This window comes from Suncus etruscus, chromosome 9, assembly GCF_024139225.1.
Source record: "Suncus etruscus isolate mSunEtr1 chromosome 9, mSunEtr1.pri.cur, whole genome shotgun sequence".
In the NCBI taxonomy this organism is placed as follows: domain Eukaryota; kingdom Metazoa; phylum Chordata; class Mammalia; order Eulipotyphla; family Soricidae; genus Suncus; species Suncus etruscus.
Window position 1 is genome coordinate 31,227,053 of NC_064856.1, and position 19,326 is coordinate 31,246,378.

The 19,326-nt window shown below is 52.5% G+C and overlaps 1 protein-coding gene across 1 annotated transcript; it reads right to left on the reverse strand.

Moving 5' to 3' along the window:
• Positions 1-3,249: 3,249 nt before the first annotated feature.
• KCNG1 (potassium voltage-gated channel modifier subfamily G member 1) lies at positions 3,250-14,700 on the reverse strand. The gene is made up of 3 exons (XM_049780548.1): positions 14,651-14,700; positions 7,347-8,158; positions 3,250-4,017 (listed from the first exon to the last, which is right to left on the reverse strand). The coding sequence occupies exons 2-3, from the start codon at positions 8,130-8,132 to the stop codon at positions 3,250-3,252; spliced, it is 1,554 nt and encodes a 517-aa protein (XP_049636505.1). The 5' UTR covers positions 8,133-8,158; positions 14,651-14,700.
• Positions 14,701-19,326: the final 4,626 nt, after the last annotated feature.

A 19,326-nucleotide genomic window follows, 5' to 3' on the forward strand; every position in this document is an offset into this window, starting at 1 on the left:
TCAGTGCTCAAGGGACTTGGAGTGAGTGAGAGAAAACTCAGTGTCTGGGACTAATACTACTTCTTTATTGTTTTAATTTGTTAACATCATTTCTCCCCTGCCCTTCTCTTCTTTGTTGCTTATGGAGCTCTAACAGGCTGGGTTGTGGGGGTTGCTTGTAGACTCGCTGATGTTTATGCTCACTGAGCTGTGGTGCTCTGGACCACTCTGGTCAGTGCTTATGGGGCTCTCACACATCTTGGTTGTATGCCTAGGATTCACCCATGCAGGCAAGGGAAAATCCTTCAACATGTCCCATGTGAGGCTGTCTTTACAAACAATTGGGGATGAAAGTTTGATGGTCCTGTGGGCATGGGGTTTGTCCACCTGGTAATGTTCTTCATGGAACATGGGCGCCCCTGGCCAGACATTGCCCCCTGCTGCTTTCTTCTGCATCTCATCTCAGCTCTGTTGGAAGCTCAGGGAAAAAGGGTCTCTGCAGACCATTGTTAATTCAGTCTCCTCCAGAGAGAGTGCTCACCTGGCTCCCATGTTTCCTAGACACAGAGAGAATGCTTGGGTCTTCACACCTTAGGGTCTTTGCACTGATGGTTCCCTTGGCTGGGTTTGCTGTCTCTTTTTTGCTCTCTCAGATTCCTGAAAACACCTCGTTTCCGAGCCCCTTCTGTAGTCCTCTCCTTCATCCCCTGCTGGGTCACCCCATGTTCAGCAACCTCAGTCATGACAACGGTGCCATGTCAGGCTTGCTCCCTGTTTCTGTGAGGTCACACATGGCACCTTCCCGTTTCTGCCCTGCACAGTGAATAGACCCTCCTGTCTTCCCAGTGTGGTCTCACAGCTTGCTTTGACTATGTGGAGTTTGTTATCTGAGTTTAAGGTGCAGGAAGCTGGAGTGATAGTACAGTGGGAAGACTAATCTGGGTTTGACCCCTGGCATCCTATATGGTCCCCAGAGCACAGTGTTATCTCACAAGTACTGCCAGATGTGGGCCCCAAGACAATTGCCTTTAAGGTGGGACCAAGGACAGGTGACCCCATTCCATGACTCCTCTGCTCTGTGGCAGTGCCAGGCCTCACAGCACCAGAAACAGATATGACAAACCTAATAGTAGGGCTCAGGGCTAGCCTTTGGGACATACAAGCCTGGGACCTCTCAGTCCCACTCTGTTCGGGTTGGTGTGGAGAAAATGATCCCTTGAAGAAGAGCTTGAAGCGCTGGACACCAGCGCTGGTCAGAGTCTGAAGGTGCCAGAAGTGTAACTCCTGGCCTGAGTCTGACTTTGTTTTTGTTTATGTGTCACACCTGGTAGCATTCAGGGTTTAATCCTGGCTCTGTACTTATGAAATTGCTCCTGGCAGGTTCAGGGTCCATATGGGATACCAGAATCAAACCCGGTCCATCCCAGGTAGGAAGCAAATGCCCTACAGCTGTGCTATCGCTCTGGCCCCTAGTATGACTTTTATCACCTTTCTCCAACCCAAATGCAACCTGCTTCCTATTTCCTTCACGTTTGATTTTGGGCATCAAACTTGGCAATGCTGGAGGCTACTCCTGGCCTAGTGCTCATGACAATCAGGCAGGGCTAGGCCTGGAACCTGCCTCTTGCCCCAAGTTCTGACTTGTGTCTCCTCAAGAATAAGCATATGTAGCTCCCCCTGCCACCTCCCATGGTCTCTGGGATGGACAAATCATCACTGCAAGGGCAATACTGCCCCTTCCTGGCACTACTTATGAAGGGAATGAGCCAGTGGGCAGACAGGCAACTTGGGATGAATCGCTGGTGGCAGAGCTCAGAGCAGAGATACAGCTCTGCTGACTATGATTGTATTTATTCCCTATCCTTTCAGGGACTTTGCATGGGAGCTGGGCTTAAGGCCACCTCCCATCCTGCCTCACTCCTTTCTCTATGCACTCAGGGGTGATACTCAGTGTTTCTTCAGGAAACAACCGGGAGGGCTCAGCCATGACTTGTCACATGGTGTGTGATGAGCAGGAGGGGGAGAGAAGAGGCATGTGCTGGGGATGCCACCAGGATCCTAGAGAAACAGAGTGGAGGCAACCAGACATGTGGTGCAGGCAGCCTGGCAGGGTTGGACAGGTGAGCACCCCCTGCTGGAAGGGCCAGTGAAGGTTTTGTTTGGGGTGCTGCTGTCACAGGGATTTTAGCCAAGGCAGCAGGGTGTTTGAGACGGAAAGAGTGAGATGACAGCGATCTGGGGAGCATGGGCCTTCCTTTAGCAAGAGGGGGGGGGTTCCAGACCCCCCTGATGAGCCCTCAATGTGGGGTGGGGGTCCGCAGTGTCCAGGCAGGGGTTCCTTGCTGGCTGGGCCCAGATACCGCTGGGACTCGGCCTCTTCTGCTGGCTTCACGGCGCCCCTCCCCAATTTGGATTAAGTTTGGACTAACCATATAAAGCATTTCTTTCAGATATGAAGATAAATCACCAGTGGGGGGGGGTCATCAAAAGTCAGCTTTCTCAGGGATGTCTTGGGGGATGTTGAGAAACAGTCAACATGGAAAAGCAGGGTGGGGAGACAGGGCCAGAGGTGTGGGTACATTTACTAGCAAGTCTCCAAAGGCCTGGCTGTCTGAAAGCTTAATGAGAGTGCCCAGGCCCCACATAACCTGAGGAGAGAGGCTCTCACTCCTGTGAAAAAGCAGGTCTCAGAAAGCCATGTGGGCAGGGTTGATGGCTGGGTCCTCATACTGCAAAAGCTCTACCTGACAACCTCCACTCTGGATACACCCCAGATACAGACACACCCCTGGACACACCCACACATCTGGATACACACAGATATACACATACACCCGGACACACACACATGCTCAGGAACACACACCCTGGAAACGCACACACAGATAAATATACATAAAATCACCTAAACAAACTCCTGCACGCAACAAACACACACACACACACACACACACACACACACACACACCAACAGTGCTACTGCTGAGACTTTGTTCTCAGCCAGGATGAGAAAATATCTGGGGGGGGGGCTCCTTATTTACACGGGGAATCAGCAGCCATCTCCTTCTGGGGGGGGTCCCAGGCCTTCACCTCCCATTTCCCTGGACAGGAGGAGGGTGGACCCCCAGCCTGGGAACTCAAGCTTGGCTGAGGCCAGTTGGCTGGGTATTGTGGCCTTCTTGAGCCTGGGGGTGGGGGACAAGTCCTCGAAGCCTCGAGGGTCAGGATAGGGGGGTTGGATGGGTGTCTCGCCACCCCCCAACCCCAAGCTCAGCTGTGGTCTCTGGCGTCGGAGGAGACGCTGCCGAACAGCAGCTCGCTGTCCCGGGACAGGCTGAGCTGCGACTTGGTCTTGAGCAGGAATTGGGTCCTGCGGAACACGAGCCGCGCCTGCTCCTGCTTGAGCTCCAGGTAGGAGCGGGAAAAGGTGTGGAAGATGGAGGTGACGGGGAAGGCCATGAGCAGGATGCCGCTGAGGATGCTGCTCAGAGCCACCACCTGGCCGGGCGTGCTGCGCGGCACCATGTCGCCGTAGCCCACCGTGGTCATGGTGATCACCGCCCACCAGTAGCAGGCCGGGATGCTGGTGAACTCGGGGCTCTCGGCCATCTCGTTCTCGATGACGTACAGGAGCGGGGCGAAGAGGGCGATGGCCACGCACAGGAAGAGCAGCAGCAGCCCGAACTCCCGCGTGCAGCGGCGCGCCGTCAGGCCGAGTGTCTGCAGCCCGAGCGAGTGGCGCGCCAGGCGCATCACGTAGAGGATGCGCAGCGCCCGCAGCACCCGCAGCACCAGCCCCACCTTGTCCAGGTAGTTGTTGGCGGCCCCCGGCTTGCGGCGCCCCGCGGCCGCGCCGTCCACCAGCAGCGTGCCGTAGTAGGGCAGGATGGCCACCAGGTCGATGAGCGACAGCGGGCTGCGCAGGAAGGTCAGCTTGCTGGGCGCCTGGATGAGCCGCAGCAGGAACTCCAAGGAGAACCAGCCCACGCACACCGACTCCACGATGAAGATGTTGTGGCACATCTGCGAGCAGCGGCCCTATGAGATACAGGGGCTGGGCTGAGTGTCAGGACCAGAGGTGGGAGAAGGGCCAGTGACATGGCCTGGAATATGGGGACGGACAGGCCAGCGGTGACACCAGCTAAGGAGCAAGGGGTCTCCTCTGGGTTGTAAGGTTGGAGGGTAGGTGGGTTCTAGGGATGTTTCTCTGCACTATGGCAAGGGTCCCTCTCTCCAGTGATGTCGCCACAGGGTTGTTCCTGTACAAGCACAACCTCCATGCTGCTGGTTCACTCTCTCTTTCTGCAGCCCTTATCTCACTCTTGAATTCTGACCCCAGAGATGATTTATGAAGGGGCGGTAATCTCAAGGGCGGCAAATTCATCAGTCCCTAAGCCAGATCCGTCTTTCCTTTCTTCTTCCCTTCCTTCTCCCCTTCCTTCCTTCTTCTCTTCTTGCCTTACCCTCCCTCACTTCCTTTTCTCCTCCCTCTCTTCCTATTCTTCCTTCCTTCTCTTCCTTCCATCTTTCACTCCTTCATCCCTCTCTCCTATTTCCCCCTCCTGCCCTCTTCTATCTTCTCCCTTTCCTTCCCTCCTTCCGTCCTTCCCTCCCTCCCTCCCTCCCATCACCCCAAAGGGGTAAGGACCATATCAGGTACCTGGGATTAAACAGGGATCAGCCATGTACAAGTCAAATGTCAAATGCCTTAACCCATGCACTATATTTCTAGACCCCACATTTCCTGAGGCTTAAATGTACTAATTAAATACACCTTCATCAGTCTTCCAGGAGTATAGAGCCAGGAGTAATACCTGAGAGCTGTCAGATGTAGTCCCCAAACAACAAAACAACAACAACAACAAAAGGGAAATATATTATTACTCTGGAAAGCAGAAAACCAGTCTCACTTGCCTCTCTAGGAGGCAACATCACAAAACATGCCCTGGAGTGATGACACAACAAAGAGGCCAGCATCCCATATAATCCTCTGAGTCTTCCAAGACTGATGCTGGATTTGGCAAGTGGCTCCCTCCTGACTCCCTGGGCCAGAAGGAAAACCTTTCCCTTGGACCCTGGGCCTTCTCTCCCCCACCCCCTCAGGCCTGAGGGCAGAGAAGTTTCTAGCCAACATTCTCAGCAGTTCCCCTGGTGGGTTCAAGGAGGAGCTTGGTTGTCTCTATGCACCCTAAGAATTTCTTAGAGGCCAGCGATAGACATTCACTGTAGGTTGGGATTTGAGTCTCAGCCTTGAGGACAGGAGACTCCTTCCTCTGGGAAGCCTTCACGGAGTGTACCTCCTGGATCAGTTGACAGGTCTCTCATAGGTTCCCCAGCTGTCTCTCACTTATGTGATGTGTGTGATCTCTTTACTAGACCTGAATGTCTTTGAAACTTTTTTTTTTCTTTTGGTTTTTGGGCCGCACCTGGTAACGCTCAGGGGTTACTCCTGGCTATACGCTCAGAAGTCACTCCTGGCTTGGGGGACCATATGGGATGCGGGGGATCGAACCGTGGTCTGTCCTAGGCTAGTGCTGGCAAGGCAGACACCTTACCTCTAGCACCACCATGCCGGCCCCAAAACTTTAATATTCATTTTTGGTTACCTTGCCCTCTCCCACTAAGGTGCTAGCATACAGTATCAGGAGCACAGGGGACAATGAATGCCTCAACTTAAGCTGAAAAACAGCATTCCACTGAATCAAGACTAGGTCTGTTTTGGGTGATGAGGGTTATTACATACACAATAGTGCTCCAGGATGACTCCTGGCTCTGCACTCAGATATCTCTCCTGGTAGGGTTTGGGGGACCCTATGCAGTGGCAGAGCTCAAACTAGGGTCACTTGAGTGTAAGATAAGTGTCTTCCCTGCTGCACTATCTCTTGGGCAACACCATCATCTACATTTCAAGAGAAGAACCTAGTTGAAATTTCTGATTAAAACAAAAACACCTTCACTTGAATATTGGCAACCAAGTCAAAATCTGGGGACACACAGGACTGTTTCATGCTTCTATGGGGCTCTCAGAGGTGCCCAGCTAGGAGGTGGGGCCAATACTTCTGGCTTTAGGACACAGAATTAGGATATATGCAGCCTGGTCTGGCAAGCTGTTGTTCCTCAGAGTCCCCATCTGTGAAGTGGGTGTGAGAACAGCCCCCATGCAGGGTGAGGAGGGCTGAGATGGTGAAAGAGAAGCAAGAAGAGCACAATGACTGGTGTCCTGAGACAGCACTTATCAAGGGCAGAGTAAACCAGAATTTAGACCTCAGCAAATCGTTCTGGTTTTTTATTGTTGTTGTTGTTGTTAGTTTTTGGGCCACATCTGGCAATGCTCAGAGGGTTACTCTTGACTGCTCTCCTGGTCATGCTCTGGGGGGCCATATGTTTTAGACTTTTTTTTTTTTGGTTTTTGGGCCACATCCGTTTGACGCTCAGGGGTTACTCCTGGCTGTGCGCTCAGAAATCGCCCCTGGCTTGGGGGGACCATATGGGATGCCGGGGGATCGAACCACGGTCTGTCCTACGCTAGCGCTTGCAAGGCAGACACCTTACCTCTAGCGCCACCTTCCCGGCCCCATGTTTTAGACTTTTGAGTTCTTTTTTTGGTATTAATGCTTTGATATTCTATTTTTAATCCCTGGTGGTTAGGGGTTATTTGGGCTCTTTGTTCTGAAATCACTCCTGGCAAGTTTGGGGGACCATATGAGATGCCAAGAACTGAGCCTGGGTTGGCTGTATGCAAGGCAAACATCCTACCTGCTGAACTATCACTCTAGCCCATGTTTCTGAATTTTTAAAAGTTATCACCGATCTAGTTTTCTAGTACCAAACTGAATGATCATTGGGTATATGTATCTGGAATATTTTTATTGCAAGTATAAAAGATGCACAAGGGCTCAAGTTGCTAAATTAAACTCTTGTTTTGCCTTCTGTGTTTGGGGCCACACCTGGAGGTGCTTGGTGACCCTACAACCCCAGACATCTGGGGCTCCCAGATACAAACCATGTGCTCTAGACCTTTGGGTCATCTCCCCATCCTGGCTGAGATCAATTTTGAGGGTAGAGGCCAGGTGCTTGGTCCAGGGTCACCTCAAACTCTCCGTTAGAGGCTGAGCTCAATGGAGCTGGGTGCACAGTGGAGACCAGGTCAAGCTTCTGGAACTTGGATAAATGCCAAATACAGGAAGGGCTGTTTGGCCTGAGAATTCAGGAGAGTTTTCCTGAAGGAGACACAGCTATGAGAAAAAACCCAAGGTAACCTCGCTGTGTTCTCCCAGAGGGTGATTCCCTGCCCTGCCTTCCCCAAATTGCTGTGTGTGTGTGTGTGTGTGTGTGTGTGTGTGTGTGTGTGTGTGTGTGTGTCTCACCTGTTCCTCCTCTTCCCTCAGACTGGGCAAGGTGCTGACGGACAGGTTGACGGCAGTGACGGTGACAAAGAGCACTGACAGGCAGGCAAACACCTTGCCCGGGAGCCCCGAGTGCGGCCGCTCCACCATGTCGCGCAAGGTGCGCATGCAGCGGCCCAGGCGGCCTTCGTCCGCGGGGGACCCATCACTGTCCAGCAGGTCTTCGTCCATGTCCAGCTCATCATCGTCCTCCTCATCGTCGCGCTGCATCATCTCGGAGAACTCCTCCATCTTCTGCAGGTAATGGCGCTTGCAGCAGCCATCCAGGTGGTCCTCAGCGATGCCCCAGTACAACAGCTCTTCCTGGAAGGACAGAGCGCACATCTCTCGTAGCAGCCGCAGCTTGCCAGCCCGCAGGAAGGTCAGGATGGTGCCGAAGGCCCCGGGGTGCCGGTCGAAGAAGAACTCGTTGCAGGTGACATCATAGTCGTCACACACTGCCAGAATGTCGTCGAAATTGGTGCAAGCCCCGAGCTGGCCCAGACGTGTCAGCGGAAACTGCTCAAGAGTGGTCCAGGGCAGTGAGTACCTAATGCCACCCACGTTGATGATGATGGGCCGGCGGTGATCCTGGGGCTGTCCTCCTGGGGTAGGCTTGTCCTGTGGCTGAAGCCGCTGTGCCCTGCGGTAGAAAACGCCCTTGAGAGGCTGTCTGGAGGTCAGGAAGGCCGGGTGCAGTGTGGCATCTGAAGTACAGCTCAGGGCGCTGTAGTCATAATCGGAATTGTCTCCTGGTAAGAGGGTCATGTTGGCTTGTCACACCCCCACCGGGCCTGGGAGAGAGGGAGGAGAGGAAATGACTTGGATGCTACAGCTTGCGCCCCACTCTCAAGGACATGAGGATGTTCGAGGAATGTTGAGCCTCTCTGTGGGGTGGCCTCAGGAGTTAGGAGTCCCCAGGATGGCATTAGTCCTTGGTAAGGGTGCACTGGAACTTTCTCTGAACAATAAGAAGGAAAAGCACAAAGAGCCATTTGGAGGTGAGGGAGGCTGCCCCAATTGCCCATGCAGGAAGCATCATCTTGGATGTTGCAGGTCCCCGAGAATTGGGGATCTGCAACATTCAAGGATAGGTAAGCCCCAGGGCTGTCCACAGCAGTTACCATATGCCTCTCCCAAATCACACCTTTTTTCTATCCTCTCTACCCTCCATTCCCCCAGCATTTAATGAGTGTGATGGTACCCCAGACACTGCTTTCAATTAGGGGTTCACAGCTGACTCAGACATGGTCCCAGCTTCCTGCAGACTGCCTAAACTCCTGCTCTGCTTCTTGTGTGACACATTAAATTTTTTGGGGGGGGCTGAAGTGATAGCACAGTGTGGTAGAGTGTTTGCCTTGCACACTGCTGATGCGCAACGGACCTGAGATCAATCCTCAGCATTCCATATGGTCCCTTGAGCCTTGCAGGAGTGATTTCTGAGTGCAGAGCCAGGAGTAACCCCGAGTGCTAAAATTTTTTTTAGGGCAAGGCAAATGTGCTTTAGCTCTGGCCTTTAGTCTGACTCTAGGCACTTACTGACAGTGAAAAGGAAGCTTTGTGTAGACCACTGGTTCAGCAGATTCTGTTTTATATTTTTGTTTGTTTGTTTTTATGACACACTTAGTGACTCAGGAGTTACTCCTGACTCTATGCTCAGGAATCACTCCTGGTGGTGCAGTTTCGGGTCCCCTGCCCCCAGGGTAGCTGTGGCAATGCCTGGGGGTGTGCATTTTGGAGTAGAAAGGGACCAGAGAAACTGCTGAATCCCTACCAGATAGACTTTTAAGTCATTTGGCTCAGTGGCCAGAGTACCAGGTGGAGTGGGGGGGGGGCAGTGGTCACCCGGACAGGTCAGTTTTCCTTCTCTATAAAATGGTTATCACTGTGAGACTGGTTGATGAGGTTATGGAGAAGGTGCAACGAATAATGTCCATATGAGCAGAGCCTGGCACAAAGTTGTCACTCAGTAGTGATATCTATCAAAAAGGGACATCTGGGCTGGAACAATAACACAGTAGGTAGAGCATTTGCCTTGCTCGCAGCAGACCCAGGTTTGATCCCTGGCATTCCATATGGTCCCCCAGCACTACCAGGAATGACCCCTGACTATAGAGCCAGGAATAATACCTGAGAGCTGTCAGATGTAGTCCCCAAACAACAGAACAACTACAACAACAACAACAAAAGGGAAATCTATTATTACTCTGGAAAGCAGAAAACCAGTCCCACTTGCCTCTCTAGGAGGCAACATCACAAAACAAGCCCTGGAGCGATGACACAACAAGGAGGCCATTTGCCTTGCATATGGCCACCGTGGGTTCCATCTCTGGCATCCCATATAATCCCCTGAGTCTTCCAGGAGTGATTCCTATAGTACAGAGCCAGGAGTAAGCCCTGAAAATAACTGGGTGTGGACCCCCAAAGAGAAATGGGGACAGTATCAATAGTTCTAAGTTGCTCACTAGCAGAAAATACTTCGAGAATGAAGGAATAACCTCTCTCTCCTTCATTGACCTTCTTAGAAGGTTTGCTCCTCCTTGAGGTGCAAATCTCTGAACCCCTATGCCTGGTGAGCTTCAATGAGTATGCTTGTTTCCTGGAGGTAGGTCAGCTCAAGCAGCTGAGTAAACCAGGATGTCGCTACCGGCCGCCTCCTTTCGTCCCAGCCCTCAGAGCTCCAGGAATGAGACTGCTTAGTCACACATGGCTCATGGGCAGAGCTTGGAGATTTTGAAAAATGAGAAATGTCATGTAAAATTCAGATTCCTGGCTTCTCTTGGGAAAAGAAAAATCAGATGGTCTCACCACATTTTGGTCCAGATTTCTGCTGGGTAATATCTCCTTCCTTTAGGTGGGTGCATCGGTGGAGCACCATTTCCATCCCTCCCTGTGGTACCCCAAAACTTATCTTTGCTTCACCCTGGGAGCGTCCCATTCTACCTCCCTCCGGATGGCATTTTTGCATTTGTAACCCTGGAAAAGAGCCTTGCAGCTTTCCTACACTTAAATGATCCATAGAAAAGTACTCTAAGTGTCTAAGACCTAACTTTATTTATTTTTTTTTTACCATACCCATATTTATATTTTTGTTTACACCAGGCTTCTCAAAAATCACTCCTGAAAGTGATCAAGGGACCCTGTAAAATTCAAAGGATCAAACCTGGCTCAGTCATGTGGAAGTTAAGTGCCTCATCTGCTGTACTATCTCCTCTCCAGTCTGAGAGAAATAATACCTCTACTTTTGCAGTCCAGTCCACTCCCTAAGGTAAGTAATGGTGCCAGCACTCTATCAATAGTACTGAACTTCAAGCACGTGCAGGATAACATAGGGATCATGCAGGCCCCGAATAGATAAGAAACAGGGGTCTTAAGAGGATGGGACTTTCCACCTTGCAAAGGGACTTCTTCCCAGGAGGAATTTGTTCACAAAATCAAACCATTTCCCATTCACTGATCTTCTGGGAAAGTTCCTATTAGAGATCAGGTCTGAGGTGAGCATGCACCCATGTGAGTGATGGGGGCAGGTGGTTGTCAGAGCCTTGAATCTGTGTTCCCTTCACCTGGAATTGGGCCCATCTTCTGGGCAAGGCCGCCCCATCCTCCAGGAATGAAAAATGTTCCTTTCAGACCCTTTATGTCCCTGTTCCTGCCTCTCTGCTCCATTTCTCAATCTTGTACCCAAGACCAGGTGGGTGAGAGTGATGATGTGAAAGAATCTTCTCTCATTTTTCAGACAGAGGGTTCTCAAGAGACAGCCCCTGGTGGTCATCACCTTTTCTCATGGGGGAGTTTCTTTGTACCCCCACCCTTACTTATCCTTTCTGTAGAAAGCACTCCATATTAGTGACACCTCTGCCTTTCTCTCATGCCGAGTGCACAGTGTGACAATCTCAGTATCCCAAGGGGGGAGGGGTCATGGCTTGGGGGACTGTCCACTATAGAAAGCTGGCCACTGGCTATCTGGGATTAGATGCTGGGATTTGCTTTGTTTTGGTTTGGGACTACACCTAGTATTTCTCAGGGCTCACACCTGGCTCTGTGCTCAGGTTTCACTCCAGCTGGGAACTTCGGGACCATATGCCATGTCAGGTTAACTGCAGGTAAGGCAAACGCCTTCCCACTGTGCTATCTCTCAGCCCAGCTAGGGTCTGATGGATGAGCATCCTTCTCCTTAGGTTCCCAGTTTTGGAGCCATTCTGCAGGCTGTGGAGGGTGTCTGTGCTGGATTATGGAAGAAGTCTGCACATCCAAGTACACAACACAGTCTAGCAGAGACTACTTTGCTCAGTTAGAATCCCTCAACCAAAGCTTGATGTTTGGACTTTTTCTCATTGCTGGTACTGCCGTTGTCATAAAGCTGGTGGGCTCAGAGGACCATCTAAGGGAAGAGACTGACAGATTTCTCCCTGTCACACTCTACTTCTCAGCTGAGCACTGCCCAACTCCCTTCAGGGGACCTTGTGGCCTTGCAGGCAGTTGTCTACTAGGTCTTCATGCTGCTAATTAAAGGGCTTTTCCAGTTTGGGGTCCAACTGGGCTGCTTGATGCCCCATCAAACCAGCATTGGAGTCAGCCTTTGCTTCCCTGAACTCCACATATGGTTCAGCTTTTTTGGGGGATATTTGCAGCATGCTGGGTACTTTCCTTCAACCTCCATCTGTCTCTCTTTGCCCCCTACCCGAAAATGCCAGAAGCCTCCTCTGCCTTCATGTGGATTAGGACAGAGGCAGCTCTGTTGGCAAAATCTCACCAAAATGTAGCTCCTGTCAGGATGTACTCTGGGGTGTAGCCAGAGCCTTTTGCTACTAGTATCTTGGCAGCCTGAAGTTGAGGGTGGGGTGTGGGCATGAGCAGAGAAACAAGCTTAGGGAAGCCATGGGGGCCTGTCAGGAGCAGAAATTGACCATATACTTAAGGAATTCCCGGGCCATTTTTCTGGTCAGCGTTGGGGTGCAGGCTCTGGGGTGAGCCATGTAAGGGGAAGTGAGGGAAGGCTGAAGAAAACATGCTACAGGTTCCCACAGAAACCTTTGGCACCGGTGACAAACCAAGGTGCAACTTCATCCTATGGACAGTTTTATGTGTCCTTGTTTTATACATTAAATACTGTCCCTTAGGGAACAAAAACGGGCCATGGTGACTGAGTACTGGCAGCTAAGGCTCCAGCCTCCCCCTTCCACCGAAATTCCACACACAGAAGCTTTTTCAGCTCCAAGTTCCATTTAAACCCTCATATCATAGGTTCCTAAAAGCGTATATGCTTCATCCCAGGTTGGACCAGGAGACCCTTGAGGAAAGGCCAAGGGCAAGACTCCCTTTAGGATTCATTTCTGTACCAGTTGGTCAAAGTTCCATCTGTCCTTTGCGCTCTCCCAGAGGTCAGCTGTGTGCTCGAGCTCAAGGATTCTGGGCACTGTGGCACCAGAGGCTCTGGCCATCTTGAACCTGGATCTCTAGCCTGGGGATAGGAACTAAGGCTGGCAGCTTCCCCAGGGTTCCAAGTATGTCCCCAGATAGACATCTTTCCACCGGAAGAGCTGCTTTTGGAATCCATCACCAAGGGCAGCCCCCAGGGCCGGCTGTCACACACTCTGTTCTCCATACATAGTAGGGCTGTGCTTAGGTGCCTGGGCATGGGGTGGGGGAATTGAGGCCCTGTCCTGGCAGGGCCTGGAGAGCAACACAAGCCCCACCTTGGCCCCAGCAGTATAGCCTCTCCCTATAGTAACCGAGGGCAACCTCTGTGCAGTCACAGAAGCAGATGCCCCTCTCCGCCCCAGGTTAGAGTCATAAAGGCTCCTTGCCTCACTTCCCCCTGATCTCCCCTCCCCTCCTCACAACTCCTCTACCCTCCTCTGCCCTGACCACCCCTACCCATCTCCCCTGCTCACCACCCTCTGCTCTAACCTCCTTATAATTTCACCTCCCTCTCCCACTTCTCCCAGCTCTCACCTCCTCCTACCCATACACTCTCATGACACCCTCTCCCCCCCCCCAAGGAGTCACAATGTAGGTTCCTGTCCCAGCCACCCCTGCAACCTGGATGCCCTCATCATTTGAGACCAGAGAGAGTGGAAAGAAATAATGGCAGAGTGAGATGTGAGCGACTCACCCCGCAGTGGGTGCTGCCACCACCAGGAAGGTTAGATCAGCGCCCCCACTTCTACTCTACTCTGCAGTTTTTGGACCTAACTGCAGCCTCCTTTCACCTTAAGAAAGACACAGAAGCCTGGGAGGGAAGGGATCTCTCTCCAGGGACATTCTGACTTTGCCCTGGGGGTCGCTGCCAGTATAGTGCCCTAGACTCTGGCAGCAGGACTTTACTGAGGGAGAGGCTAGGTCTAATTCTGAGCCTTCTCTAATACCCCACTGCCTCCACCCTGTCCTGCTCCCATTCTGACCCCATACCATTGGCCCAAACACGTTGGGACACCTGCCTTGAAAATGAGTCTAGTGGAGAGCTGGAGAGATAGCATAGGGGTTAAGGTGTTCGCCTTCCATGCAGTTGATCTCGGTTTGATTTCCCAGCATCTTGTATCCGCTAGGAATAAGCCCTGAACATAGCTGGATGTGGACCCACCAGACTCCCCAAATGACGGATGTTGGCTCTTAGCATGCGTATGGTAGGTGCTCAGCAGATCTACCTCTGAATGGATGGGTAGATGGAGTGGATAGATGGATGGATGGAGTCAGTTGGATGAACAGATGGAGGAATGGATGGATGGATGAAGGAGCATCTATTCCTTCCTCACCTAGGATCCCTTCCATTCACTAGAGTTCCTTCAGGACACTCCTGGAGGTTGAGGAGTGAACCATCTATTTTCCCTACCAGATATTAGGATTTCCCAGAAGTAGAACTGTTTCGGGGTCCGATGAGGGTGTCAAGTTCGTCCTGTACTGAGAAAAGCTGGGTATCCACCAGGGATGTTTCATTCTGAGCCTGGACAGGCGTCGCGCGTCCACACCCCCCACTCCATGCTCCCCCGCCCCGCCAGGCAGCTAGGTGGTCCAGAGCCATCAGAGGCATCCCCCTCCAGCCCGGCAAGAATGTCCCGCGCCCTGAAACCAGGGGACCCCTCGCCAAGGACCCCGCCATTCCCGCACGGAGACAGGAGCGCACAAGGCTCCCTGACTCCTTCCACTCTGTACCCCAGAACCCAACTCACTCCGGGGCCGTTCGCAGACACTTTCGGGGGAGGGCCCCCGGGCACAAGCGGCTCCCAGAAGCCCGAATTCGCAGGCGTTGGGAGGTACCGGGGAGGCTGCAACATCGAAGTTCCCACCTCAAGTTTCCGTCGCGGCGTCCCCGCCTCGGAGCTGGCTGAAAGCGGCGGCTCGGGGTCCCCGGACGGAAGGCGGGCTCGGGACCCGCAAGCGATCCGAGGCGGGAGGAGGTGGGGGCGCAAGGAGCCGCCCACACAGCGCCCGGAGTCTCAGGCCAACTTGGCCCCCGGGTCCCCGCTTAGCTCGGGGCCGCGGACCCAGGGCCGCCCGCCTGTGCCGCGGGTCCCCGCTGGGCTCCGAGTGCGCGGGGCGCGGCGCGCGGCTGCCGCCGAGGGCGGGCCGAAGGGAGGGGACAGCGCGCGGGGCGGGGAGAGGGGCGGTCGTGGGGCGTTGGGCTGCGGGGTGGGGAGAGGGATGGGGACCGGGCGCCTGGGTTGGGGAGAGGGGCGGGTGCGGTGCGCGTGGCAGGCGCGGGGCCGGGAGTGGGGCGGGTGCGCGAGAAGCGGGGTCCGGCCTTTCCCCGTTAACTCCGCGGTATCCGCACCCGCTTCGGCTCCGGATCTCGGTCCGCGCCGTCTCCTTTTCGCTTTGCCCCGCGCCTTGCAGGTCCCTAGCTTCTCAGTCCCGGGGCTGCGAGCATCCTACGACGTGCCACCTTCTGGATTCACGCCCTGGCGCCGGCTTTCCCAAGCTGGATGGGACTCCGTGCTCTTGGGCCCTGGATCTCTCTGTGCCCCTTGCTCGGCTGTCCCAGGGCCCTGTGACCCTCATGCCTCAACGCCCTCCCCACCCCCCAAACCTGGGGCCACACGCGCCGGGTCTGTGCTTTTCCTGGGAAATTCAAGGGCTTGACACTATTCGGGAATCCCTCTCGGTCCAAGGCTGCAGGGACTCCCGTTGGCCTGGTCTGCTCCTGGTGCCAAAAGCATTCCTGGACAAGTTGCAAGCGCTGAGGTCGGGCCCCAACACACTCCACGGACAGTGTCCCGGAGGGTGTGCAAAGGGCTCTAGCTAGCCTGGAAATTGGTAGGAGGAAAGCTTTGATCTGGATTGAGTTGGGGGCTGTGTGAAAGTGAGAGGGCACCAGGTTTCCTTCTAGAAGAATTTGCACTGGATGGGCCCATGGGCTTCTTGAGAGGGCAGGAGCAAAGATTGCCTCCTGGGGTTTTGGGGAAACAAGAATGCTGGCTGGTTCCTTCAGCCAACACTGGCCCTGGAGGGAGGCAATCACCGCATAAGAGGACCCATCCAGGAAACTCACTTGCACTGGGGGACAACATCCTGTGAGACTGCAGAATAAACAGCCCAGGAAGTCTGGGTCCCCAGAGATGCGATGTTTACCTGCAGCCAGGGATCAGGAGGCCGCAAAATTCTTAGAAGGTTCTAGAAGAGCCTTCCGGGAGACCTGAGCGAGTACCAGAAGGAAGAACTGGGAGCCAGTAGAGCAGCAGGGAAGCTGGGGAGGGTTAGAGGCTTGGGGTGTTAGTTACTGTTGGGGTTCTTTCTGCTTATTGTCTGATTCCTCACGAGACATGAGCTCCACCCTGCCAGGCATGTATGGGGACATGCTGAGTCTAGGCAACACCTACATCCCTCAGAGCGTTTCACACACAAGATTGTGAGTGTCTAGGGTGGATGGGATGCTGATGAACACCCACAGGACTGGCCCTTCCCATCCTGAACGCTGAGTCAGCAAGTCTGGGAGACTTTGATGCAGTGGGTCTGGCACCACCTACTTTAAGAATCATGTATCATGGGCCGTAGAGATAGCATGGAGGTAGGGCGTTTGCCTTGCATGCAGAAGGACGGTGGTTCGAATCCCGGCATCCCATATGGTCCCCCGAGCCTGCCAGGAGCGATTTCTGAGCATAGAGCCAGGAGTAACCCCTGAGCGCTGCCGGGTGTGACCCAGAAAAACAAAACAAAAATGATGTATCTGCTGACTGGAAACTTAATCAGTCCTTGACCTTCCCTCCTGGCCACCTGTGCTACCAGCTGTGCCCAGGGTTCAAGCCTCATTTCCTTCTCCATGTGGTCAGCCAGGAGCAGGGAGATGCTGGCCTGTTCAGAACACCTGAGTGCCTGTGGCAGAGGTAGGGGTGACCACTGGGGAAAAGCCCAGAGAAAGTCCAGGAAGGGCCTTTCCCCATGACCCCTAACCCTCATCGAAGATTCACTCCCATTCTCGAGAGTTAAATTGCTTGCTCTTTATTCCTGACTTAAGCTAAACTAGCGCCAATAAGAGCCTTTTAAGTCCTTTTAAGGAATTCCCTCTTTGCAGTTCCTCCCTCCCTTAGAGCTTTCCAGATTTTCAGCTCATCTTTTCAGAAGTTTTCATTTTCCTCCCGAGAAGCATCCTCTCCCAAGCTGTTGTGTGTAAATGGATGTTGATAGTGCCTGGGGGAGTTTTCAGGAAAGATGAGAAGGCCCAAGGCTTGTTGAACCCCTACTGGGTGATGGGCAAGTTGGTGATTAACAGGCCTTGAGCCATGCCTAGGATTTGTGGGCAATGCTGGTTGGCTCTGGACATCTTTAGTTGACCCCTGATAAACCTGGACTAACACTTAAAAAATCATGTGTGTGTGTGTGTGTGTGTGTGTGTGTGTGTGTGTGTGTGTGCGATGTAGTCAGAGGGATAGTACAATGAGTAGGTGCTTACGTTGCAGGTGACTGACCCAAATTTGATCTTTGGCTCTATCGGAGTGATCCCCGGAGTGCCGAACCAGAAGTTAGCCTTAGCACTGCAGGGTATGTCCCCAGCTTCTCCCCAGAAAAAAACCTAAACCAACAACAACAACAAAAAAACCCATTAAGTCCCATCCCAACCTCCCAGTAACTCATTTTGGAATTAGTTTCCAGCTTTTAAGATCTCATGTGAGTTTTTTTCTTTTGCTGTCCTGGGAAGTCTGGCTGACACACACCTTATAGCAGCTGTGTGCTGGGTTGAGGGCTGGTGTCCTGGATTGGGTCTACCTACCCATGTGGTTTACCCCCTGCCCACATTCTGCTATTTATGTAGCTACAGGCCTCTAGGTGCAGATGTCTCTTCTCCATCAATTGTTTGGGGTCCAGTTGTACAGTCAACAGCAAAGTGGATCTGGTCCAGGAGCTCAGCCAGTGACTGAAACAAGCAGTGAGGAGTGATGAGTGCTGGAGGCAGGAGGAGGTGGTTTCACAGCTCAAGGAAATGCCTTACAAGGGAGTGCCTGTCAGTGCTCCACAGATCTGCGTGCCTTCCCATTCATAACCGACTGTCACAAAGTGCCAGTTGTTTTTCCACAGCAGGCAGAAGACTTCCGGAGCTGGGTTTGCCAGGGTGACACCAGATTTTCCCCCCTGGCCTCTCCTGGCAGAGGATCTAAGGGGGTGTGCAGGGACTGGAGGAGAGGGGCTGGGAATCCAGTTGGGATAGAACTGGAGTGTTTACTTGTTGTCCATCTTTCAACCAAGTCACTTTCCCCAGACTCTCTGCCTCCTCTCTGTCCCCTACAATTCTTCCAGGGTTGTGTGCTTCAGGTTGTGTCAGGCCAGAATCATAGGTACATAAAAGGTGGAATAGAAGAGTCAGAGGCAGAGATATATTTGACCAACTGGGTTCTTTATTGGGGTTTGCGCTATCCTGGGCAAGGTCTGACAGTCTCTAGAGGGGGTGCTAGAGTTGTGCTAGCCTGCAGCCTGCATTGGGATTAGATAGCTGTATCTGGTGGAAAAGAATATAGGGTCTGGGAAAGGTATGTGTGTCCTTTCTGACGGAAAGGCTGATGTGTCCTTGGTTAGGTTGTGAATTCTGCACTGACCCTGCAAACAAGTCAGTTGGGGTCTCTCCATGGTCAGCCCTTATGACATGTAGTCTGGGCAAGCATCCTATTTTTCTTTCCCTGCTTCAATTCTTATCAGGTGTCTTCATTCATGACTGGCCCTTCTCCTGGTAGGGGTGGGGACTGCCTGTGTTTTTTTGTTTTGTTTTGTTTTGTTTTTAGTTTTTGTTTTTGGGTCATACCTGGCAGCTCTCAGGGGTTACTCCTGGCTCTATGCTCAGAAATCGCTCGTGGCAGGCTCAGAGGACCATATGAGATGCCGGGATTCGAACCACTGTCCTTCTGCATGCAAGGCACATGTCTTACCTCCATGCTATCTCTCCAGCCCCTGGACTGTCTGTGTTTTAACCCATGTAAAACTTACAATTTGATTCTGTTACTGTCCTTTAAAGCAGGACTTTTATGTATCATTAATTTGGCACTGATTTTGAGTTTTAAAATTGGTGCATGCCTTGTCTCCTACTTTGCTTAGGGCTTTTATGTTTGTTTGGGGGCTTTACCTTGTGGCCCAATGCTCAAAGTTTACTCCTAGTTATGTGCTCAGAAATCACCCCTGGCAGTGTAGGGGGATCATATAGGATGCTAAGAATTGAACTCAAATTGGCAAGGCAAGTGCCTACCTGCTTTCCTATCTCACCACTCCCTTCTATCCACTTTAGGGTTTTGCTCTCCTAGTCCTGGTTATTCAGGGCTGTGAAATGCAATTCAGGAGCCCTGATTCTGGACCACTGGGGGTTCCTTGACCAGTTGTGTGACTGGGCACAAGTCACCTGGGTGCTCTGAATCTCTCAGTGTATGTACAGTCTGAGAAGGGGTCTCCTTGACTCCAGTTCTAAAATGGTCCTAGAGACACACAGGCTCTCAGGTTGTGAGTTCTTTTTTACCAGGGTTTTTTTTTTTAACTTTTTTTTAAAACT